Source organism: Amphiura filiformis, chromosome 18, assembly GCF_039555335.1.
Source record: "Amphiura filiformis chromosome 18, Afil_fr2py, whole genome shotgun sequence".
In the NCBI taxonomy this organism is placed as follows: Eukaryota; Metazoa; Echinodermata; class Ophiuroidea; order Amphilepidida; family Amphiuridae; genus Amphiura; species Amphiura filiformis.
In genome coordinates this window covers 64,265,617-64,291,345 of record NC_092645.1, presented here as the reverse complement: position 1 = coordinate 64,291,345, position 25,729 = coordinate 64,265,617, and the positions used below count along the sequence as shown (strand labels likewise).

General features: G+C 36.8%; 1 protein-coding gene across 1 annotated transcript; it reads left to right on the top strand.

Annotated features, from left to right (window-relative positions):
- The first annotated feature begins 57 nt into the window (after positions 1 to 57).
- Positions 58 to 24,884, top strand: LOC140138920 (uncharacterized). Its single transcript, XM_072160703.1, has 4 exons — positions 58 to 166; positions 18,745 to 19,503; positions 20,565 to 20,696; positions 23,642 to 24,884. The coding sequence occupies exons 1-4, from the start codon at positions 126 to 128 to the stop codon at positions 24,696 to 24,698; spliced, it is 1,989 nt and encodes a 662-aa protein (XP_072016804.1). The 5' UTR covers positions 58 to 125; the 3' UTR covers positions 24,699 to 24,884.
- Positions 24,885 to 25,729: the final 845 nt, after the last annotated feature.

Genomic DNA, 25,729 nt, shown 5'->3' with positions numbered 1-25,729 from the left:
AATAGTTGAGATTCTAGGTGGTCGTAGAGGTTAAAGGTCGATAAGTCAAAAACAAAATTTGCCGGGATTCACAAAATTAATTCACTGTTTTCGTGTTTTGTTGAAGAATGTGATAAATGTGAGATATGGAATCGGAAGTTCACATTAAAAAGAAATTTGACAGAGCGTAAGTACTATCGATCATCAATGGTGACTGACATAATTTGTGAACTTGATCAACACGATAAATTTCTAAGCTTACCTCAGACTCAGTCACATGCCTCACATGCTCGTTTAGACTGCGGAACTCAGTCCCTCAATGATAGTCAGTCATTTATCTTTTGGTCGTTATATGACTATCATTTGAGGGACTGAGTTGTTATAATATATCTTCCGAGGTGCAATTTCAGACAATAGCTGGGGATTAGTGGGGCAGAGGTTATCTATTGAATCCTTTCATGACTAGGGACAGGCATAAAAATGTCAAATTAATTCTATAAACATGAATTGTTGTTTATTGGAAGAGAGAACTTCTCAGAAACAATTTGACACCAAAACCAATCTTCTACTGTATTGCTAAGTGAAGTTATGACGAAATTACTGTCGGAACATTGGGTCATTTTCTCTGATAAGACTTACCATAGGAGTGCATGGGGGACTTGATAATTTTTGTGCCCCCCTGTCAATTTTTTGTTTTCACTGTAATTTAATTTAATTTTTGTTGAATATTATGCATGTTATCATTTTCAACACATCTGTGAAATTTTATATGAAAATTCAAATTTTAAGGTGGTAAAAAAGTGATTTTTGTGCTAATTTTGGTCAATTTTTGCCATTTTTTCGGCCATTTTGGGCCCATTTTAGGCAAAAACAATGATTTTTCCCAAGCGATAACAAAAAAGTGCTTTCTCCCAGCAAATATGTAAATTGGAATTGTTGTGTGAAAAGGATGAAAGTTTTTGTCAAACCATGTTTCCCTTTTGTCAGAAGATGAATTTTGGGTCAAAATATAATTTTTTCCCAAAAATGCCCCTTTCTGACCCCTTTTTTGACCAAAACGGTGATTTTCACCAAGGCATATCTCATAGAAAAAAATATTCAAAAGTGAAGTCAATGTTGCATTCTGCTTCCTAAAGCATTGAATCTGTTGTCAATGCAAACTAGAGCATCTGAAACAGATTAATTTTGGTTTTATTCAGCATTTTCTCCAAAAATGGTGTTTTCAGTGGCACAAAATGGCACAGATTTACATAGGGCTTTATTATCAAGTAAAATAAATAGCGCCCTCACTCAGATGTGCCTGTCCCTATCATGACCACTGAAGCATAGTCAAGTCTGCCAAGGACACTCGGCACAAAATGAAAGACCATGTCAACTCTCGACAAAAGAATGCATGCATGTCAAGTCATCGACACCAATTTGGTGTTTGTTATGACACCAATTTGGTGTTTGTTATGCTCCTCGAAATTAGTACCTTACAGTCTATGTCTGATGCTCGTTATAGGTCTAGGCATGTTCACAAAATTTTCAAGTAGGATATTTCACATGGAAATTATTTTGTTTAAAAAGGTGATTATTTAACTTAAAAAATGAGGGGTCAACCATATCTGTAGGTAAAAAATTAGCGAAGTTATGGGCAAATGTCTGTTTTTAAAAAACTGCACTTTTCTGCGGCCATCATTGACAATACCTAGTTCGCAAGGCAAACTTAAAAAACCCGGGCAAAACAGACGTGTCATTTATCGGTATGACATTTTCGTTATTGATGCTGCCCTATTTTAAGTTTGCACAGAAGCGGCATCTCGGTTTGAGTGCGTCGATTGTCAGTAAATTGCACATATACTCACTCTAAATTGTTCATCAAACTAATCCTGCGCGTTCCTTATGAAAAGAACCATATGCTGCATTGTAGGGCTCTCAACTAACGGGCAGTTTTTTTTCAAAGTTTTCGGCGACTTTGGAGAACCACTGGACCTATTCTGAAATGCTAAGATCATTAGGATCATTCACAGTTAATTTGAAAAAAAAATTGAAAAAATTACGAAAAAAATTATTAAAAAAATACAGTTTGTTATTCTTAATATGTAAACCACAAACTTATGTTTACCTCTTCATCTATCACATATTATAAATGCATTGGTTTTCCATGCATTTATAATATGTAATATATGAAGAGGTAAATGGTCGCATGTTATAAGTTGGGTATGCAAAAAGGGTGGAGGGATTACACTTTTCTGAAAATTGCGTTACAAATTTGATTGGCTTTCCGTAACCCCATATCCTACAGCAGTGGTTGATACCTCATATTAAGCCTAATTTTATACTCTTTCAGTCTACTGAAGCGTATAATTATACATTGTTCAGTAAAAAAATCACATCAGTTGAAATGAAAAATGCCAGGGGTGGAGGAGCAGGCGGATGTGGAGCAGGCGGATGCGGGAGTGTGTAATAGGGCCTATGTGAAAATTCACATGTGAGCATGTCAAAACTACTGGTTACTTTTTCAAATCTAGTGAGGGTATGATGTATTGACAGCTTTGAATGTTGAATTTGTACAACTAAAACAATTACTGACTACTTATAGTGGTACTACACCCCTGATCAATTTTTGATAATTTTGCATTTTCTCAAAAATAACTACACACTGATAACAAAAGTTATGTATATTATAGGGGTACGGAATCCAATTACTTCACTGAAATTTCAGTGATTCAAGACAAGGGGTTCATTATATATGTTAAGAAATGAGGTACATTCTAGCGGTACCTCTTTTTTTATCATAAATAACATACCGCTTGTCTTGAGTCACTGAAATTCAAGAGTAGTAACTGGATTCCTTACCCCTATAATATACATACCGGTATTAACTTTTGTTACCAGTGTGTTATTATTTTTTGAGAAAAATGCAAAAATAGTCACAAATTTATCAAGAGGTGTAGTACCACCTTAAATGGTTATATGTTTCTTTTTTTTTTCATTTTTGATGAAATCCTAGTTGAATTTCAGTATTTTTAGCTACATGCTATAATGTACGTTTCTCTTCTTGATATTCATTTCCTCAATAATAGAATAACCGCCTTGTTAATTACTCGTAAAAGGTCATTGACCTTCACAATGTAATTAACATACGCATAATTATTTTAAATAGTTCACTTGAAGCATTAATGTATTGAGAACATATCCTCCAAATCTGATGACATTCTTGCATAAAATAAAAATTTTACAGTCATTTTTGTAATTGAGGTCCGATTTGAGAAAAACGCATTTGAAAATTGAGATTTACATAGAAGCCTGTGTATTAATTGATTAGTAATTAAGCATTATCTCAAAAATAAAGCATGTGTTAAGGTTAGAAGTGGTGTTAATTATTAGAGGTTGCCAATATATATAACATATCAAAAAATACATTTTTTGACATTTTTGACCATGTAATGGAAATTGTACCCAACTTATGACATGCGACCAAATATTAGTTTGTGGTTTGTATAGCAAGGTTAACAAACTGTAATTTTTTCGTAATTTTCTTTTCAAATTTTTTTCAAATTACCTGTAAGTGATCCTAGCACTTCAGAATAGGTCAAGTGGTTCTCTAAAGTCACGAAAACTTTGAAAAAACTTATTAAAAAAAAAAAAAAAACTCGGGTACCCAGGAATTGGTGAGAGCCTTACTGCATTGTATGTACAATCACCAAAAAAGATGAAAAACGATCTAAAAAATTCGCACGTGCAAGCTACGGCACTAGAAATCAGAGTCATAAAACAGCGCTACAGAGTGACGTCATCGCCTTGCAACAGAGCTGAATGTATCACGTCATTCACGTGACACCTGATCATGTGATATTTCATATTTACGGCACTAAAACTTAAAGTTGAAGTTGCATAGGAATTGTGTGCTCTGGAAAATTTATTTTTTTCTGGATTCATAATGTAGGTATGCTAGGTGAATTCAAATTTGCCATCAAACTGCATCATTTTATATATCAAATTAAAGCCCTTGAGGTCATGTGTCATATGGTGGGGCACATTTGCGTTACAAGCACTGATTTTGATAATTTGTCCTCCTTTTCACTTAAATTGTTACATGTCTAAAACTATACATCTCACACCAACAAAACTATACATTTTTGGAAAGCTTATGTTCCAAGGAATCCAACTATGCAAAAATGAAGTTGGTATACAGGGTGCGTAAGAAAATATATAGGGTGATATCATGAAAAAAAAAAAATTTTACTAGTAAGTTCATAATTTATTGCATTTGCTACTGATATGGAATACGGTACCTCAAATGTAATCTAATTTTGTGGCAGGCAACACTATGAGCTTGAATAAAATTTATACTTTTGCTATGTTATGAATGACCAAAGTGGTGATACAGGGTGTGAAAATATACGTAACTTCAAGCACAAAATGTTGATTACATTTTTGAAAATATTTTCTTTAGAGTGTATCCTACATTTATTTTAACTGCATATTTGGATTCCTGGGGTAAATAGCTTTCCAAAAATGTATACATTTCCTATCTTAGGGTGTATAATTCTCAAGATACAACAATTGAAAGCCAAAACGCATGTTGTGACTGAAAATCTTGACATTTGTGTGTAAGTGAATAGGAAAAATTGAGGTTCTTGTGACTTGCAATTCTCAGTGAATACTTGAAAACACAAATAGATCAAATTAATAGCTGAATAAGAATAATGAATGATCAAGCTTTCATTTGAGGTATGATTTACAAGTATAGCACACAATTTGGCAATGATATTTATAATTTAAAATTAAAAAAGATGCCATGTCTCCCATAGAGAATGCACATAGGGCCAGAGCCAAAAATGGTCATCACTCAACCAAAAATTTAGAAATTGTCACAGGAGTGAATTTCTCTTCTGGTTTAATAGACTACTAACCAAAGATTATGAATCGGCAAAAAAAGAGTAAAATTTGCCCGTCAATTTCGAAATAAAAGCAATGAAATACACACGTAGCGCCCTCTCGGTGTGGCGGGACGGAATTGTTAAATTTGATGTTACTACATATTTAAAAAAGATAGGATTTTTTTGTTTATGGTATTATAAAGGTCTTCTGTATACACAATTTCAGCACTAAAAAAAATGTCAATGGACTTTGCAAAAATAAATATATAAATAAAAATATGTGTAAAATTCCGTCCCGCCACATTTTGAGGTGATTTTTTTACGTTCCGGAAGGGACGAAAAAAATAATTTTAGTCAAAACTTTCCAAAATATCAACTATTATGGTAATAAACATTCCTGAGTACACAAAATTGAATTCATCAACTTTGCTAGACTCAGAGCCATTTTAACTTCTTCTTTTTCAGGCCTTTTGTGGTAGAATGCCAGCAATAAGGCTATTTTCAGGGTCTGTGGTGTAAAACATGGCCCTGCCACATTTTGAGATGATTTTTTTAAGTTCAGGAAGGGATGAAAATTTTCTTTCTAAGTTTATATTTTGCAATAATTTTTCATTGGAAGTGAAAGAAAAGACAATTTTGTCAGTTTTAAAGTGAATCAATTGCTTTTTTTCTTCATTTTGACATGGTGGACAAAATTCCGTCCCGCCACATTCCGTCCCGCCACAATGACATGATTTTTAAAATTAATGAGCGTACTCTAAAGAAGGGGGTGAATTTTATAATTCCTTCCATAACAAAAGAAGGATAGTTGAAGTTAATACCAATGTTAGAAACAAATGTTTTATCCCAGTACTTTTGATAAAAATTCAACAAATGTACTGTGTTCACAAATACATGAAGTTTATCATTCCGTCCCGCCACATCGATGAATTTGTGTTACCGTGGCAACATGTTGATTCTTTGGACTATTTTTCTTGCGTGTGAATGTAGTCTGTAACTTACATGTTTATATTAAGAACATGAAGAATCAATAAAATAAACAGTCACAGAGCTACAATTTAAAAGGTCTATCAAAATTCCGTCCCGCCACAAACGGGAATTTTGGCTCTGGCCCCATACTCCTCCACCGCTTATCCTCCACCGCTTATCCACCAGGTTTATCTTCGTTAACATTTTGGTATTTTTCACTAATTAAACAAATTGGCATTCCAAATTGAGAAACATATTTGAAAATTAGAATAATCAGGCTGTATAATGAGCCCAAACTTGATGCAATTAGACCAAGAATAGCCCTGTGACAACAAGTTAAATCAGAAAGAGGAGAGAAAAATGTAACGTCACCAGGTATTTTGGGGTCCCACCATAAGACACACGACCTTGAGTAAACAAAGCCAAAACTGAAAACCTTTTTTTCATAGCACTTTCCGTAGCAAAGTTACAGTTTGTCAAAGATTGACTTTCATCAAAAAGATTCAGCTAGCAAAATTCCCCAAAACGGCATTTCGGGGGTGTTTCTAGATCTTAGTCTCATTATGATTGCAGCTTTTTTTAATGGAACTGCTATCAAAATCCCTCTAGCATTCCATGTGCGATTGTCTTATTACCATAAAAATCATATATATTTGGGTCAAGTGAAGTATAGAAAACATATTTATGTAGGTTTCCTTCTTCGCCAGTTGTTTTAAATTTCTATGTAAATATGCATTGACATTGTCGGCGAATTTGGCTGACTAGCAAATGTGTTAACTAAGGTTTGCCTGGCATACCTACATAATGGAGTATTATTTACAATTTCAAACATTAACGTTTAGGTAAGAAGTACAACAACCCGTGTAATTAATATTATGACAAACATGCAGATATTTAAGCTTCTGGAGCCTTGTATGTTTTCGTACAAGCTCTAATTGAAATTACGTTGCACTAGCTTTCTGCATACAGATCCTCCCATACCGTACTAGCAGAGCTAAGTACCAGGGCCGTAGCAAGGTTGAAAAATGTGGGGCGGCCATCACAAATGTGGGGCGGCCAAAATACAAATATACGCCAATATTGAAATAAAGATATAAAGAAAAACATAACAAATTTCTCAAAAAGTGGGGCGACCATGGCATCCCCGGCCGCCCCGCTTGCTACGGCCCTGCTAAGTACAGTATGGGTTCCTCGTACTAGACAATACCTTACATTACAATGACTTACTGTACTAAAAAAGCATGTAATGCATAATTTTTTACCATGATCCATTTTACACAAAGGCGATTTTATTTTATGAAATCTAACTTTCAATGCATGCTGACTTCTGTATCAAAGATAAAGTACCAGCTACGTTAGACTGCGGAACTCAGTCCTCAATGATAGTCAGTCATTTATCTTTTGGTCGTTATATGACTATCATTTGAGGGACTGAGTTGTTATAATATATCTTCCGAGGTGCAATTTCAGACAATAGCTGGGGATTAGTGGGGCAGAGGTTATCTATTGAATCCTTTCATGACCACTGAAGCATAGTCAAGTCTGCCAAGGACACTCGGTACAAATTGAAAGACCATCACAAAAGAATGCATGCATGTCAGGTCATCGACACCAATTTGGTGTTTGTTATGACACAAATTTGGTGTCTGTTATGCACCTCGAAATATGTACCTTAAAGTCTGTATCTACAGCTACGTCTCCAAGTTTCTGGTGTCCAAATTTCAAATTTTTGTATTTCCCTATGGGGATTACACAGTTGACTGTGAGCTACTGTGGTCGCAACTAGGCTTGTTATCGACAGAGCTACTGTCGCCAATATTGTCGACAATGAATTTTTTTGAGATTTTTCCGACAGTCGATAAGAGGCTATCACTGTCAACAAAATAGTAATCAATAATAAATCATGCACGGCTAGTAATTAGTAGTAAAAATATAAAACCAAGAGCGTCACAATCCAGACAAAATGACCCTACAAAAAACAAAGGGAAGCCAATTAATATATGTAGCTAGTTTACACTTAGATGGGTATAGGCCTCACCATGATAACGCCAATAGAATTGCCATGATCCGAGTTAAAATGCCGTCCAAACCTCCAAGCTAAAAACTTTTTACCAATAGCTAGCGTTGGCTCTCATTCGGCCCTCAGCCAACTAGCAAATAACTTTCCATATTACTGGTAAAATGCTCCGTATTTTGTAGTAAATCACTGTACAACAAGAACAATTCACATTTTGTTTTCAAATAACTCCAAGAATGAATTGGCCATTAAATATCCACGAAAAGTTGAATTTCTGGTACCACACATCGGGTACTTTCCCCGGGTGCTTTCCCTCATTACGGTAATTATTCATACACAACCGCGGGAACCTGGTTCTGCCCATGCGCACGTTGAAAGTAGACATTTTTGGTAAACAACTTTACGAGCGACCTTGTACTTCCCGGGGTAGTCCCTCATTAAATATTCATAACTTCATTCATACCGACCGTGGGAAAGTATCAATTACACCATATTTAGAAACATGTTTACCTGGGCATTTGCCTCCTGGGTCCTGGGGCCGGGGTGATGATCTCACCAGGCCACGTGTATTATTCATGTTGGTTCTGATTTTATTCTCTGAATATGGGTTTTATTTCATATACAATTATTTTTAAAGCAAGTTTATGGTCAAGAAGTTTATTTTTATAAAATTTGAACGAATTAAGGTTTTGTAAGTTAAGTTTTTTTAACTTCAGCGTAAAAGGTTAACCATGCAATTGGCGATTCCCGATCAAATTGATAAACAATGTGACGTGAAGGGGAATCCCTGTGATGACGATCAACGTTTGAGATACGTTTTGATGGGGTTTCCCGACATGCTCATCAGGGCTAGCACATGGCGAACGACCCCAAGACCCGGAAGATGGAGGATGCAACCTCGCGGCGCGGCGTGTGTGATGGAGTATTTCAGCTCAGAGCGAAACCCATGTGTATGTGGTGCAACGTTGTGTGTGAGCTATTAATAGCGAACTCGTCATGTCGTAACTCATGGGTCAGTCCATTATTACCGTGTAGGCACTGGGAGGGCAAGCTGATGTTTTAATACTGCTTGTAAAGATGTAATTATATTTCTTGGCCGGCCTATGGATTATTATTTAGCTGTTTTATTTAAATATAAATTAAAAAGTGAGATGATACAGCAATGAGTTGATTGGGTTCATGATAACATACAATGTAGTCATATTGAAGCGAAGTCCTTCCCCCGAACCACTTTTGAACTACTTTTTGGGGAGTCCCCTGCACACTTCATTACATCATCGCTGCATGCTTTCACTGTTGAATTAATTTGACCTTGTAAATCATCGTAATAAATCCTCAAAATAAAGGAGAAAAAGCAAATAAATGAAGCCATCCAACAAGAATAATGTTTGGAAGAAGTCAAATCATTCAAGGGAAATATGGTAGGATAAAGTTCGGCACCGCTCGTACAGGTAACAAGTGCTATTTTAGGGTCATAGAATTCGCCATCGTCGGCCGTCATGGATGCACAAATAACGCATTGAGTGCTAAATTCGGAAGCTTTATAAAGACTATATTTTTCACTTGTTTGTCGACAAAGATTCGACGTCGGATTCAGAGTTTTGGCGACATGTCGCCAAAGAAAAATGAAACGATAACAAGCCTAGTCGCAACTTTTTGGATTGAATGTCGCCCTCTACATGTATAATAAGCAATGTGGACATGTCTATCCAGGCCCGTACGCAGGATTTTTTTTGGGGGGGGCTGATTTTAAAAAAGTGGACTTTTTTGTGAAAAGTGGACTTTTCCTAAAAAATTTGGACCTTTTTTGGCCAAAAAAGCGTAAAAACCCTGATTTTGTTGCTCGCTACGCTCGCAAATTGCCATATTTTGGGACTTTTTGTATACTTTTGCACATTTGGCACCCCCCCCCCCTGCGTACGGGCCTGTGTCTATCATAGGCTCATATTCATTTCATTGAGTCCATGATATGAGCATGATGAGTCGGCAGCTTCACATGTTCAACTGTCAACCAGTCTGACGACAAGGATTCTCGAGTACTATAGTCAAATGCAGCAAACCTTTGACGAGCGCGACTACCGTGATGTTGCAAATTCGGCGCTAACAGTAACAACGCGTACGGCACACAGTTCATTCATAAATTTCCACTCGGCAACAGCAGATCGCCTCAGCAGCCAATCAGAGACAAGTGCGTCCAACGCAGTAAATACGCGATGCAAACAAACAATACGCGCTCGTCAAAGGTTTACTGCATTTGATTATAATATGTGACGTGGTATGGCAAAACCAGGCGTGTTTGGGCATAGAATTTTCAGAGGTCAAATGACAAAGGTCAATATTATCAAAAGGGAAAATCAGATTGGTTTTCAATTTGTGCCAGGCATTATGAAGTACAGGTGAAAAACTATTAGTAGCGATGTTCATCACCTGTGGAAGAGGCTCAAGTTGAGCATGAATGATTATGAAGAGATGATGCAATAAGATGTTTACGTCATCGTTTAAAAAAAATTAAGTTGGGAAAAACGACGAACATTTGGTTGTTTTTTTTCCATTACTATCATATTGTGAAAAACCAAGTACGGTAGCTGAGAAGTTAGCTCAATATGCTAGGAAAATATTCTCTGCGATGACCCCATGACGAGGCTGGCTAAATAAGCTGTATTTTTGCTGGAAAGGGTCCGAATAATTGGCAGTCGATGTGCGCCATCTTGAAAATTTAGGGTACCAAACTACCAAAACTGTCAATCAATTACTTCGGTACCAAACTCCCTACCAACCGTCACACACACAAACTGCCGATGTGTCAATCAAACTGCCGTAAAATGACTTCACTTTTTATACAGGGATTGAATACGAGTGTCACGGCCCTGGTCGTACTCTCGCCAACTTACCCTGAAACCTAGGATTGAGTGCAGATATCAGAACCGGGGGCGAGAAGAAGAAGGTATGCCAGGTGAATTTAAATTTGCCATCAAACTGCATCATTTTATATCAAATCAAAGCCCTTGAGTAAAGAAAGCCAAAACTGAAAACCTTTTTGTCATAGCACTTTCCGTAGCAAAGTTACATCTTTTCAAAGATCGACTTTCATCAAAAAGATTCTGCTAGCAAAATCCCCCAAAACAGCATTACGGGGGTGTTTCTAGACTATGCCATAGTCGAATTTTAAATTAAAAATATGTTATTATTTATAGTCATGATGAACCCATTTCGTTGAACTCAAAATTATACTGATGTTTATTAAAATTAAAGTATTCAATAGTAAAATGGTCATAAAGAGTTAAAAATATCAGACGATTAGTGACAATCAAAGTAATTGAATGCAACACTACCTTGCATAATTATAATGGCTCACTTTAATACTGGAAAATTCTGATTTTGGAATCTACCAGTTTATTGATAGCGAACCACGAAAATCCGACTATGGACTTTGAATTTTAAGCAGAACTTTACCCCGGACTTTGCTCTCTAAAAACACACTGTCAAGCATACTTGTTTATCAGTCCATTAACCACAAGTACTAAGCATGGTATAGTACAAGACGCCGCTAGATGTTTGATGAGAGATTAACTTTCGGCGTCAACACAAAAAGCACCGCAAATACCACAGATAGTTGTGTACGGTGTAGTTAATGGTAATGGCGCTGGGCCCGGAAGATTTAAACCATAGCGAGATATGGGCGACCAATCACAAGGCAGATCCATTTAAAGATGCATTACATCATGGCCAATTTTAGTTAGGCCAGAAATTGGCCTAACTCTCCATAGAGTCCCGTGTTAAAAATCTTAACCGCAAGGCAAAGTCAGTAGTCCACTTGGGAAGCTAACAAACAGAGGGAGTGAGGTGACTGAAAAGATCAGATACAGATGTGAAAATCTATCAGTTGCACACAAATCAATATAAATCAGAGTTTTATGCTTAAATGTAATAGCCAGAGTACATGTATGCAAAATGGGCAAGTGGACTACGGAGAAGTCTAGGGTGTTTCTAGAGCTTAGTCTCATGATGATAGCAGCTTTTTTTAATGGAACTGCTATCAAAATCCCTCTAAAATTCCATGTGTGAGTGTCTCATCACCATAAAAAATCATATATTTGGGTCAAGTGAAGTATAGAAAACATATTTATGTACAGGTTTCCTTGACCGACCTGTTCTTGAAAAAAATTGAAATTTCGATGTAAATATATATTGTGTAATTTGTGTTTGGTCCTATTATTCACCTGTTGTCCATGACCATCATGACCATGTTTTACCAGGGTTTACTTTAAGTTTAACGCACAAAACATGCATATTTAAATGCGTTCAGGCACTTTGCGGACGGTCAGCGGACCCCTTCCAATCCAAAGTCCCAAAGTCCAACGCGTATAAAATCTTGAAAACGTACGTGTTTGAATATTGCCAGATTTGAATAGAGAAACATCCGATATTGTGCATTTATTCTCGGCTTTTGGCATTTAAGAAATTAAAACCTACTCCCGATAATGCAGTGCCCAGCACATTTTGTCAGCATTGAGTCTCAAGACTTGTATAGTACCGTATCAGTTTCAAATTTTGCAAATTGAGTTTGGGTCCTTTTTTCTGTTTAAATGATGCACCACATGTCTTCAATTGGATTTTAATTTTGCAAAATTTTCCCTCTCAGGGCCAGGGGGAACATCCCCCTCAGACACCCCCATGCTTATAGTGGATAAACAAGTGGCCATTTTCGCTTCTGCTTTTGACCTTTTCTCAATTTAGGCCCTATAGTTTATAGGCCTACAATAATAGGGAAAACGAAAACGTGACAACGAAAGGCTCTATGGACCGTCATTTCACAAATTTACGGCTTTTTCAACTGTTCAAACTTAAATTTTACACAGTAATAGTGCCAAAATGATCCACCAAATCGATTCAATGGGTCTTTCTTCATCCCCTGCGTAGTTGGTAAACAAATGGCCACTTTCACTTCTGCTTTCGACATTTGCCAATTTATGTTTAAAACAATTTATAGGCTTACCATAATGATAATAATATTATTTAAGGGGGCTGTGCATTCTCAGACATGTATTTAAAAACTTCTTACACTAGGCTGAGCAAAAGTCCAGGAAAAGCTGGTTTTAGTCCAGGTTGCTCCAGGCTAGTCCATATTAGTCCAGGTTAGTCCAGAGAGGATTGATTTACAACCCAGGTTAGTCCAGACTCTTGAAAATGAGTACAGACTGATCCATGAAAGTCCAGGTTAAGCCAGGAAAGTCCAGGTTAGTCCAGAGAAGACAAGATTTGGCAGACACAAGCTACTCATCATGTCTGGGCCCAGCTACTCCCTTTGTTGTTCAAGTCATAAAATGTTGACCCATGAGATAATACTATTGATTGGTATTGATTGGCTATGTGATCATGCATGGCTAGATGCTTTTCTCCAACTGTTATTTTCATATCATGTGCATGTGTTTGTTTTATGTTTGTCTGTCCTCACTGTAGTAATGTTTTATAAGTTATACCGCCACGATTAATATGGGTGTGCTTAGAACTCTATGGTTTAGATAAGCAATTATGTGTAGAAGTACATCCCTACTTTGGTATTGGTTTTGGGAGATTTCTTGCTCATTATAATTTAAATGTGTGTATAGGCCTATAATTATGGGATGAGTAAAAGTTGGAATAAATCACTGAATCAATTTTTTCTATAAAACATTATTTTATTGGCAATATAGAGAAGTACAGAACTAGGTAACAACAAAACAATAAAATGAAAGCTCATGTAAAACTTGGTATGTAATTGAATTTTACTGGTATAAGAGGATATGAAACTCAGACTTTACCACATATATCAGTGTTAAATTTGTTTTCTGCCTACAGTGTAGGACACACAAAGTTTTTAAAACTAATGTAAAAGTGGCCAATTTTTGTTCATGTAGTTTTCCACTATTTCTCAATTTTTAACTTCTTGCTTCTAAATTTACATTTTAAAAATTACAATTCCTTACATAGACCATTATGCCCATAGACCTATAGAAAAAGAACATAGTATTATTTTTCTGGAATCGGGAGTAGATTTCATTTTCTATATCAATCAGCCACTCTGATTCAATCAATGATATTATTACTACTTGAAAGTATGATGGATCCAATCAATACAAATCATCATTCTGAGTACCTCTGCTCTCACCAGTGCATTGTTAGCTATTCTTAAGGTGTTTTAAGAGCAGTTTTGTATTGATTATTTGCTTGAACTGCTTAAACTTCAAAACCATAATTAAGTTAAGCTCTTGAACAGATAAATATTTATGCCTATGACAGAAGTTGTTTAAGATGAGGTAAACAATATTGTTACCTAGTTCTGTACATATCTATATCAATGTTTTATAAAAAAAATATAGATTCTCATGATTTATTCCAACTTTTACTCATCCCATAATTGAAGGCCTATACACACATTTATAATAAGCAAGAAATCTCCCAAACCAATACCAAAGTAGGGACCCAGCAAGCACAAAAACGTTTTTAAAACGTTGTAAACAGGTTATATTTTGGGTTTTGGTTAAGATTAAAACATTTTAATAACATTAAATGTCGGGTTATATAAAGGTCAAGAAAACGTTTTAAGAAATTTTTTATGAAAACACACTACAACAATATTTTAAAAATGTTTTAGAAATGTTATTGTAAAATATTTTTTGCAAACATTTTGCCAACTATTTTGTCAATACTTAATTTTGTACCCTTTATAATTATGCCCTTTATGTAACCTGACATTTAAACGTTTTTTGGTAACATTTTCTAACCTTCTGCGAATGAAGTCTACAACGTTTTATGTTTATTACTTTAGAAAGGACAAACAAACATAAAACAAACACATACATATGATATGAAAGTAAGGGTCGGTTCATAGTGCATATTCGAAGGCGAATATTCGCTTCAATACTTTTTGTGACGCAAAAATATATACGGCAACTAATAAAATATGAGTTGGATCGGATTAAATATTGCTCAACTGATAGCGAGATACTATTGATTTATATGAAAGGCTTGAGGTCACCTGAATATCGTTCGACGAACGATGATTTCAAAAATCCCCAATGATTTTGACATGCTCTCAAGACTGCAAACCCGATTCTGCCATTTTTTAATTCATGGACCTATTTTCTCAATAATTATAAAATGCGACTTTTTTTTGTAAAAATGCGATTTAATTTATGTATAGGCTTTCCACTTTTATTTAAGCCATAATTCGCCACTCTTTCTGATTAATAAGTCTAAAGACCAGCCCAAAATACCTCAAATAGTTTCTGTATTTTACCTGAACTCATTAGGGTTACACAAATGGCGCATTGATTTAGTGGTGTGCCTTATTAGTGCGGTACAAGCGTACCCATTTTTATATGATATGAAAGTAGTATAAGGGACTATTAAGACGTCCAGGAAAAGGAAAATGCCTGGCAGGCAATAGCATTCCAATCTGAGACCATAGCAAAATTATGATATTTAGGCTTACAAACATAACCTAAATGTACAAGTGAATGTTTCCATATTAACGTAGCTCTATTTAAATCGACTGATGCAGGAAAAAAGTCTAACTCCAAATTCAGATTTATGCCTCCACCCCGGTTCAGAGGATGATTTAAGCACTTCCCACCACGCCACTTTGTTGACTTGCGGTTAGCACAGCTGTGTGAGTGAACATGACACCACTGCTCGCACATTGCATTGACGGGCATGGTTAAATTTGAATTTGGACTGATATATTTACAATAAAAACGCATTCAAAATGCTAGCCGATTTCACATGTTATGTTACCTACAGAAGGTGTGAATTATCCTTTATGCATACATCACTTTTGTTCTGAAATCGACCAAGTAATAATGACACACGCACAATATTCTTAAACATGTTAAACAACATCTTTTGCACAGAATTCAATGGGCTTTGAAAAGTAAAGTGGCAGTGGAAACTCTAGTGATATCACGTTTGCAGTACATGATGGGGCTTCCTTAAATCATCCTCTGACCCCGGTTTTACATAAATAATGTTTGGCCCCAGTTCTAGGGCACCATATGCATCTGCCCCTGGCAGAGGATGTGTGAGGGTCTGGGGGTGGTAAATCATTGGTTATTGATATAAAATGCGTTTGCCACGGAGGTTCACCCATTTTTGTCATCTTTTCCGCACTGGCGTAATTCTTGACGTTTTTGGGCACCTATAAACGATGTTATTTTGGGCGGAATAAAGATGTAATGCGTTCAGTCAAATTCATAATTATAATTAATAATTAAGAGGGCAAAATAAGTAGGAATGTAGGAATGGATATATAGCGCTTTGCAATGAATATCTTCATAAACTATGCAGAACAACCAAAACCACGAGCGCTGGTACCCTATCATTGCGTGTTCTTTTAAAAAAAATTCTTGTTTATTTCTGTAATTTGTGAATCAGGCATTAAAACACACTTAGGCCCTAGCAATGTAGGCCTACACAAGTTCGAACGAGACTTTTTATCTTTTGACGCCAGTATTTCGGTCGAATGCCAAAATTGATTGCTCAATGAATCATGAAATGAGAGCAATACTACTTTGATGATACCGATCTCAAGTGGATATCAGCCAATGAAAAAAGTATTTACCGGAAATATATTTGTGGGAGTTGAATTTTGTTGAACTCGACAGATATATATTTGGTGGGTCACCGTTAGTAGTCTCATATATAACACTTGTGAGGGCTGTCATATTTGTCGTCGCTTCAATCATATCTTATGATATTTATTTATTTATTTATTTATTTATTTATTTATTTATTTATTTATTTATTTATTTATTTATTTATTTATTTATTTATTTATTTATTTAATTAAACTGTCAGTACCTAGAATGTAAATTACAAATCTGCCTTTTGGACAATACTATATTTAATTATTTATGTATTTATTGACTTATTTATTGACTTATTTATTTATTTTTTATTTTTTTATTTATCTATTTGCTTTGCAGTTGAAACCTGCAAGAAGGTATGGGTCAACCTCCGCGCCGGTTACAGTCAGGTCGTAAATGCCCGAAAAGCAAATCTTTTGACTCTCAGGGCGTAACCAGACCTGACCTTCCGGGGGGCAAGATTGAAAAATTTCCCAATTTCTGATCAAAAGTTTTAGTCCCGGGGGGCACTTCAATATGAAATGGATATAGGTGTAGGGCTGGCACTTTCGCACTAAGGGGCATTCGGTGAGAGCAAAATGTCAAAAATATGGGGTCATTGGGTGAGAGCATGATTTTTGGCATTCGGGGAGAGCAAAGGGAAAAAATATGGGGTCATTGGGTGAGAACATGACCTTTTTTTTAAATGGAATCTTTGGATGAGAGCCAAAAAAGCGCCACAAAAACCTCGAAAATCAAATTTCTAGTTCAAAATGGCTTCAAATTTCATTGTTTTTTCAAAATAAGTAACAAAATCAGTGATAAATGAAAGTTGCTGTTCAAATTGAACTTGTAAGGGTCTTTGGGTGATAGATCAAATGGAAAAATAGGGGGTCTTTGGGTGACAGAGCATGTGTTCGTAAAAAAATATGGGGTCTTTGGGTGACAGCGATGCTGAAAAAGGGGGTCTTAACAGCCCTACATACGCGCCACCTCCAAAGTTGGAGTGCCCCCCCCCCCCGGGGTTTTTGTTCGAGAGAAAGCTCGCTTGCCGCTGGCGCTAAACGGGTGGAGTCGGTGGGGTCCAGGGCAAAGCCCAGGTGGGGTCAAGGGGCTGAGCGCCATGAAGCTCCTGGTTTTTGGCATATTAGAAAATATCAGTGTTTCAGAGTACAAATTTCACAATGAAAGTAGTAGGCCTATAGATCTTCTTCTCTTTCTTTCTTTCCTTTTCTCTTCTCCCTTGAGCCCCTTCCCTTTCTCTTCTCCTTCCCCTTTCTTCCCTCTTTTTCTTTTCCTTTCTCTTCCCTCTTTCTTTCCCTTTTTCTCTTCTCCTTCCCTTTTTTCTCTTCTTTCCCTTTCTCTTCCCTCTTTTTCTTCCCTCTTTTCTCTCTTCGCCCTTCCCAATTTTTGACTCTTCTTCCAGGTTTTTGTGTCCGGGGCAGCTTGCACCCCGGCCCCACTGGTTACGCCACTGCTCCTATTAAGACCCATTTATACAGACATTAAATCATGACAATAGTTAAATGGAGTTTACCTATTATGATTTTATTAACTTCGTTAAAGAAATTCTCTAAATTTTGCTTACTTTGGTCAACGGGCAATACTTGTTAACAGTCGGGCAACGCTGTGAATTGTAGAAATATATCTTTCTCCGGTTCATAGTTTTATATTCGAAGCCGCATATATTTTGACGCCCAAAACGTATTCGAAGCCGAATATTCGCCTTCGAATATTCACTTTGAACCAGCCTTAACAGTTTGAGAAAATAATCTAGCCATGCATGATCACATAGCCAATCAATACCAATCAATAGTATTATCTCATGGGTCAACATTTTATGACTTGCACAACAAAGGGAGAAGCTGGGCACAGACATGATGAGTAGCTTGTGTCTGCCAAATCGTGTCTTCTCTGGACTAACCTGGACTTTCCTGGGTTAACCTGGACTTTCATGGATCAGTCTGGACTCATTTTCAAGAGTCTGGACTAACCTGGGTTGAAAATCAATCCTCTCTGGACTAACCTGGACTAATATGGACTAGCCTGGAGCTACCTGGACTAAAACCAGCTTTTTCTGGACTTTTGCTCAGCCTAGTGTTAAGTAATGCATTTAGTGTTTTAAAATATTTTAAATTAGGCAAGAATTTAAAGTTTTAAGAAGCAAAATGGAGAATGAGCCTGTCGGTCGGTTCACACCCCAAAACAACTTGGCAAATTTGAATACCCACAAATTTATTAATGTTGCATTTTAAATGCATTTAATACTTAGAATCTCAATTTGTCTCAATTTTTTTGTTTGTTACAGACTAGCACAAGCCCTCGCATCACCACTACCAAAATTGAAGTATCGTGGACCAATAAAGAAATCAGCGTTATCAATTGGCAGTAAAACTGCTCCAAAACCAACCGTTTTGTCTCCCAAAACTTCTACGACTCACAATATCTGGACAGAAAAGTTACACAGATCTTTTAAACAACCATCCTCAAGTAGCGGCGCATTAAAGAGGCAACTATCCTCTTCAGAAACATCTGTGGCTGACAAAGATCTTCATAGTTCTCTGTCCCTTTCGGAAACATCTTTGGTTGACAAAAATTCTACAGATGACTATGTGTCACATAACAACTCAAACAAAAGAGCTCTGCCAATTAAAGCAATTACTAGCAAATTAAAGAAAGTAAGATACCCCAATACTTCTGTGATAAATATTGCACAAAATCAGAGAGTAGTCGGATCTTCTCTGTCTTTAAACCGTTCTTCCACCAGTGGTGTGGATTGTGATTCGACCAGTGGTGTGGGTTGTGAAGTAGCTAAATTAAGAAAAACTGGTGCTTTCCGGTTTGATGAGTTAGCCGATGAGATATCAAGAGATGGAAAGGAAGTGACACCACATCATCCCCAGGTGTCACCATCCAAGCAGCATGGTACAGAGGAAGATAATGACCTCCAGTCCAGTGGACATGTGAGCAGACCACATGAAGACGATGATGAGGAGGATGAGGATGAAGTTTCATCTCTCATCCATGAGGAGGAAGAATTTTTTATGCACAAACCAAGACCGGGCAGGTATGTGAAAATCCTCCTGCAGGAAATCATGCTTTAGGATTTAGCGTTGGTGAGATTGAAGTCAATTTATCATTTCTATGATAAACCAGGGCAAATGGTGATATTTAATGGACAATGGGCATCATTCCACGCCTGTGAGCAGGCCCGTACGCAGATACCTGCCCCTTCCCCCCCAAAAAAAAATTTGGAAAAGTGTACAAAAAGTCCCAAAATTTCAGAATTTGCGAGTGTAGCAAGCAAATAAATCGGGTTATTTATGCTTTTTTGGACAAAAAAAGGTCCAAATTTTGGGAAGGAAGTCCACTTTTCACTAAATCACCCCCCCCCTCCCCTAGAAAAAAAGTCCACTTTTAAGCCATAATGTATGATCTTATAATATGGAATTGGTTAGTTTTTTTCAAACCTGAATTTTTGGCATATTTGTAATGTTTACACATGTCCCAACTTGCACCTAAATGGAATCAGCAAAATTTGTTGTCTTTGTAGGTCCACAGAGCAAAGTTCAACATTATATAGTCATAATTAAAAAAAATTATGACTTTATGTCCTCCTATAGAACTGCATGTTAAATGGCCAAAATAACCAGTGGGGGTTTCTTTCACTTTACCTTGTTATATCAGCTTAAAATGGACAGTAACCCTTCCTGCCAGTTATTACTACCATAATATTATTTCAACATTTTGAATAAAGAATAACAAAATTAAATTTTAATGGAAATCATACATTAAGGCTTTAACTCAAAACTTAGAATAAGAATGTTTGGATGATGGGCTGCGATGTGAGGAGAAAACACAATGTGTTATAATTGGACCACAAAGGGGCTATTTCAGTTGAAATCCATATACCCCCTTTGGAAGACATGATTTAATCACCCACGCAGGGAGTGTGAATTTCAAATGGGGTTACCTGAATGGGTGGCTCCGTTTAAAATCTACACTCCCTGTGTGGAAGATTAAGGTCGTGGATTTCAACAGGAATAGCCCAGTCTGGTCAATCACCTTTGAGTTTATTTTCATGTTATATATTATCATTTTATCAACATTGATTCTTTCTTAATGCAGATGTAGTAACAGTAGCGTGAAGATAAGGAGGCTGAATCTAGATGGGCTTTGGTCTGGAATCATCTTAACAAAGACACCTGTTGGGAAAACCCATTTGATGTGTAATAAACATCCTCAGCGGTTCCTGAATAGGTAAGATGAGATGCCATTTATCAGCCCTCGAATTAAGGATCTGAAGGGGCACAGCAACTTTTTTAGGGCAAGTTGATAATTGCCTTGGATTTTAATTCACTGAAAAGGCAAGGCAGCACGGCAGTTTGTAATATTTCAAGAGGGCATCATGGCAACTGTTGAAAATTTGAGAAGGGCACCAAGGCAATTTCTCAAAAGTGAAGAAAACACACACAAATATAGATAGATGATTTTATAATGATGGGGCAGGGCTGGGGCACCGACGGCAACTTCATTAGAGGGTACGGCAAGTGACTGCCTTGGGTAAAGGACATATTTTGAGGGCATTACAGCAGTGGGGATGGGCACCCGCGGCAAAATGCCATGGGTGCCGTGGGTTAATTCGAGGGCTGCCATTTATATGTTGAATGCAAAAAGGTCATAAATAGCTCAGATTCTGAGCCTAGTCGGCGGGCCATTCAACTTTGATGCACTATTATTAAACTGTACACTATGAATAGGCCTGGCATTTTCGGGTAATTTTGTACCCGGGTACCCGGCGCTTTTTTTTTTTTTTTTTTTCGGTTTTGTAGTGTCGGTGGACCTAGACCTAAATGCTAGGATCATTCATGGTTGACCTAAAAAAAAAAAAAAATTTCAAGATGTTTTGTATTTTAATATGAAAATTGATAATTTGTATTCATGTCATACTCTATTAATGATTTCAAAATGCATTGAATTTGAATGCATTTTTTTTTTTTTTTTTTTTTTTTTAATTTGGTACCGGGCAGGGTATTTCCTGCCCGGTAATGTAATCTCGGCGGTACCTGTTTACCCGCCGAAAATGCCAGCCTTAACTATGAATACGCACAGAACGAAAATTCAAATTTGCTTGGTTTGGGTTGCAGTTTTAAAAGCTTCCAAATTTCTCTCTACAACTCCTAATAGCTAAACTGAGCTCAAAAAGAAACTTGTAATTTTTCACAACTTGTGAATCACAAGGTCATATCTTAAAATAGTGTCAATCAAAATGAATCAAAATTACACACAGGATTACTTTAATAATCTACTCAAAACACATGTCAGTAACCAAGCAGTTGTCCAACTGACACAACAGCAAAATGCACTGTCATGGGACAGCTTCCTGGAAGTTCCTCCACTTTCACAGCCCAACATTTGGCACCCAGCACAAAAAATCTGTGAGAATGCACACAAGATCCTTGCACAGATGATAAAACGGTGCTGCTTTCTGCTTTTCATACACTTTTTTCATGAAACAGGGCTGGGCTGTGAATGTGGTCCAGGAAGCTGTTCCATGTCAGTGCATTTTGCTGTTGTGTCAGTTGGATAACTGCTTGGTAACTGACATGTGTTAAGAGTAGAGTATTGGAAGTAAATCTGTGTGTAATTTTGGTTCAATTTGATGGACAGGATTTCAAGATATGACCTTGTGAAAAATTATAAGTTTCTTTTTGAGCTCAGTTTATATATTTTATAAATAACTACAAGAAACGCTTTCAACATTCCATATATGTTCACAAAAAATCTGTAACTTAAGATTTACGATGTAATGCTATCTTCAGACATGAGATTTTTGTGTGCTGGATTTGGGAGGAAAAAAATACAACAACAAAAAAATTAAATTTACTCAATCGAGCAGGAATAACATGCAAAAAGCGGGTAATTTTACTAATTGGTACAGGGGCTTTGAGACAAACTATTAAATTAACGCGGCTGTGTACTCTAGCCATTGTTTCTTTCTCAAAATTGAGTTTTTATGATATGTTTGTACCTTGTTATGTTTTTTATAAATACAAGGAATGAAAATCCAGATTTGTAAACTCCAACTGCAATATTTTCAGGATTTTATTTCACTATTCCACTCGTGTTTGAAATTGAAAAGGAAAGAAAATCTTTGTTGTACCAGCAAGGTACACGCCACAAGAACAACTCATCGCGTTGTGATCGTGAAATTTGTTAACGCACAAATACGCCGACGATATATACGCTGTGACGCTTATCAGCATGCGCGCGCGATCTTATGGAAACACCACGGAAGCACTGATTTCACAAAAACCTAGTGGTCAAATGGCTCCGCTTTTAGCTGATAAAATGTGGGTTTTTTCAAGTTCTTTCCCCGATTTAAATATCAAGTTATGAATGGATTTCGCTCAAACTTCTCAAGGGGCTGTGGATTTACCCGATGTTCACGTAATATAAGTTACAAAAACGAAAACTGTCGCATTCTCCTGTGAGATTCAATGAAAGTGCAAAATGTGACCACTTTAAACTTCAACGGCCAGTATTTCAATGTTCATTTTCTCGGTAAAATGACGATTTAGGTACACGATAACTCAATAAATACAGCATCTATAGGTAAGCAAATATGATCATCGTAAAAAGCATGATCGACTCAAGAAACGGTTTTCATTTTTTATATTTTGGTCTATTTCCGATTTTGGGCATCATTTTGTGCAAATAGGCGTTTTGAATTTTAAAAAGTTCATTTTGATGCCTTATATGGTCAATATCTCAAAAAATAAGGCCAATATCAAAAAAATAAAAAAACGTTTTTGGAATGGAGCCTCAAGATTGAGCTAAAAACAAAATAAAATATTTTGGAAAGAGTGTTTTTTTGTTATGATGTACCTAACAAATATTGCCAAAAACTCACTTTTTGTGATTTTCTTCAAAATTGTTGTTTTTACCCCAAATCTGTATTTATATTAAGATTTATTGATGTCTTGCCTTCATAAAAATGTATACTTTTATATGTTTTATGCTGAATAATTACAAAGTTATTGCACTTTTACTACATGCATGTCTGAGAGTACACAGCCACCTTAAGATGGCCTACATTTTATTGATTGCAACCACCCAGAGCTGAATCCGAGAACCGCAAAATGAGTTCTAGTTGTGATTGCTTTAAAATTGATTTTGTTTGCATGATTTTTTTTCCTCTTCAGAAATTTGCAAGATGGCAGGTGTTTCTTTGCTAAATACCTCTCTCAAATGAAACTACTTGAAAGCAATCAACCAAAGCTGACATCAGCTCATGACATTCCAGTCTTCCAAGACAAGGACAAACCAGATGGGACAAAAAACAAGAGGGGACAGAAACGGAAGAGTGTGAGCCAAATCACGCCAAAATCCAACAAGAAGACAAGATCGAAGAGTCAGTCCGATCAAAACAAAACAGATGAAAAAAATGCAGGTGTGAAAGTCTCAAGTAGAAGAGGGCAGGGAGTGAAGAAGAATGAGAGTAAAGTTGCAAGCAAAGGTCGGTCACTGAGATCGGACAAAAAGACGACTAACAAAAGTCAAACAAGTGTGACACCGACGAACAGAAAAAGTCAGAATCAGACGAATAAATCGCAAAAATTAAAGGGTAAGAAGAGCGTTAGTAAAAGTGCATCCTCACGAACATCGTCAGCCTCGAGAGCGTCAAAGAAATCATCTTCCAGACGGCCGGGAGGAGCAGATGAAGATAGGGAGGAGGAGGATGAAATTGTCTTCTTTGATGCAGATGATGAAGGACAGAAATCATTTAAAACGGATAAAATCAAAGTAATTGGGAAACGGACAAGAAAAAATGCCACTAGTGGTGTCAGAAAAAATGCCACTGGTGGTGTGACCCCACAGGGTAAAGGAGTACAGGTAAATAAAAGGACACTTGGTAGTGTAACAAACACACCATCAGAGAAGGAAACAAACACACCGCCTGGCAGAAAATCACGAACAAAAGTTAACAGGACTAAATGGAGTGAACCGCACATGAGCAAACCTGTGACATTAAATGTCATGCCGTTATCATGCCTGACAAGCACGTCAAGTGTTACCAATTCTGGAACTGAGACGGGAGCGGCTAGTGATTCGTCACGGGTAGATGTTGATGATCCGCTTGTTGCAGCATCAGTGAGGGAAAACTGGGGTGTTGGTATAAGACCCTTGTTTAGTTCATTTGGAGGTAGAACTCATTGTGGTAGTATATGGAAATCAATCCTAGATGAAGGTAACTCTTAACACCACTGGTCATCTAACAGCATTTCTGATTGGTTGATAACTTGAAATGCTCATTTCAATTGCCAATTATGACTTGGCTTTAAACTATTTATGGTCAAATTTGCATTCAAAGATGATCTTATTAATACCCTCCTTGATTGGTTCAAAAGTGGACACAATATTCATTTTGGCCAATCGGTAGGTATATCTCATGGGGTTAATGCTTTTGTGTGTTAGCCATAGTAGGCTTTAACATAAAATGTCCAATTCTTTGAACAAGTTCATTTGGAATGTTGGATTCAACTGTTAACATGGATTCCGGTGAAAAATGATGTTGACTACTCACATTTGTTAGTGATGTATCACCACTACACTAGTGGTTTCGTCAGACTGGCAACTCATCACATCTGACTACTTCCTTTTATAGGCAGCAGGATTGTCTCCCAGTTGCGTGCATATTGCACGTTACGCTCTGAAGAATGCACTCGTGGCGTACAACTGTTCGTATCTCAATGCGTAGTCATGATGGTTGATATCAGCACGCAAAGATCAAAACAAAATCATTTGACTTCACTACGCACCAGCCTACGCGCTACAAGTGTCCTTTCTAGCCTCCTTCAGAGGTAAAGGAGCATTGCGATTTCAATGGGTCAAAGATGTTGTTGAGTGAATAGGCCCCCTCGTCCTTATTCAAGATACAAAGCCATCTGGATTCTGGATACACTGGAAAGGAAAAGACACTCTAAATAAGGATGAGAGGGCCTATTCACTCAGCGTCTTTGACCAACTCAATGTGAGTAGTCAACATCATTTTCACTGGCATTGTTAAAAAGAACCATGTTTTGAGAGAGCTATCTTAAGAACCACTGATCCAATACTACGCTTGTTTGTACTCAAGCCATTTTCATGCTGATTCCCTACAACATGTATATGGTCATGAAAATTAATGTATTTACAGGGATATAGATTTCAAATCGAGTCAGGTGACCTCATTTGAAAATTACACTCCCTGTGTAGATTTAGGTAATGTCTTCCATAAGGGTGTATGGATT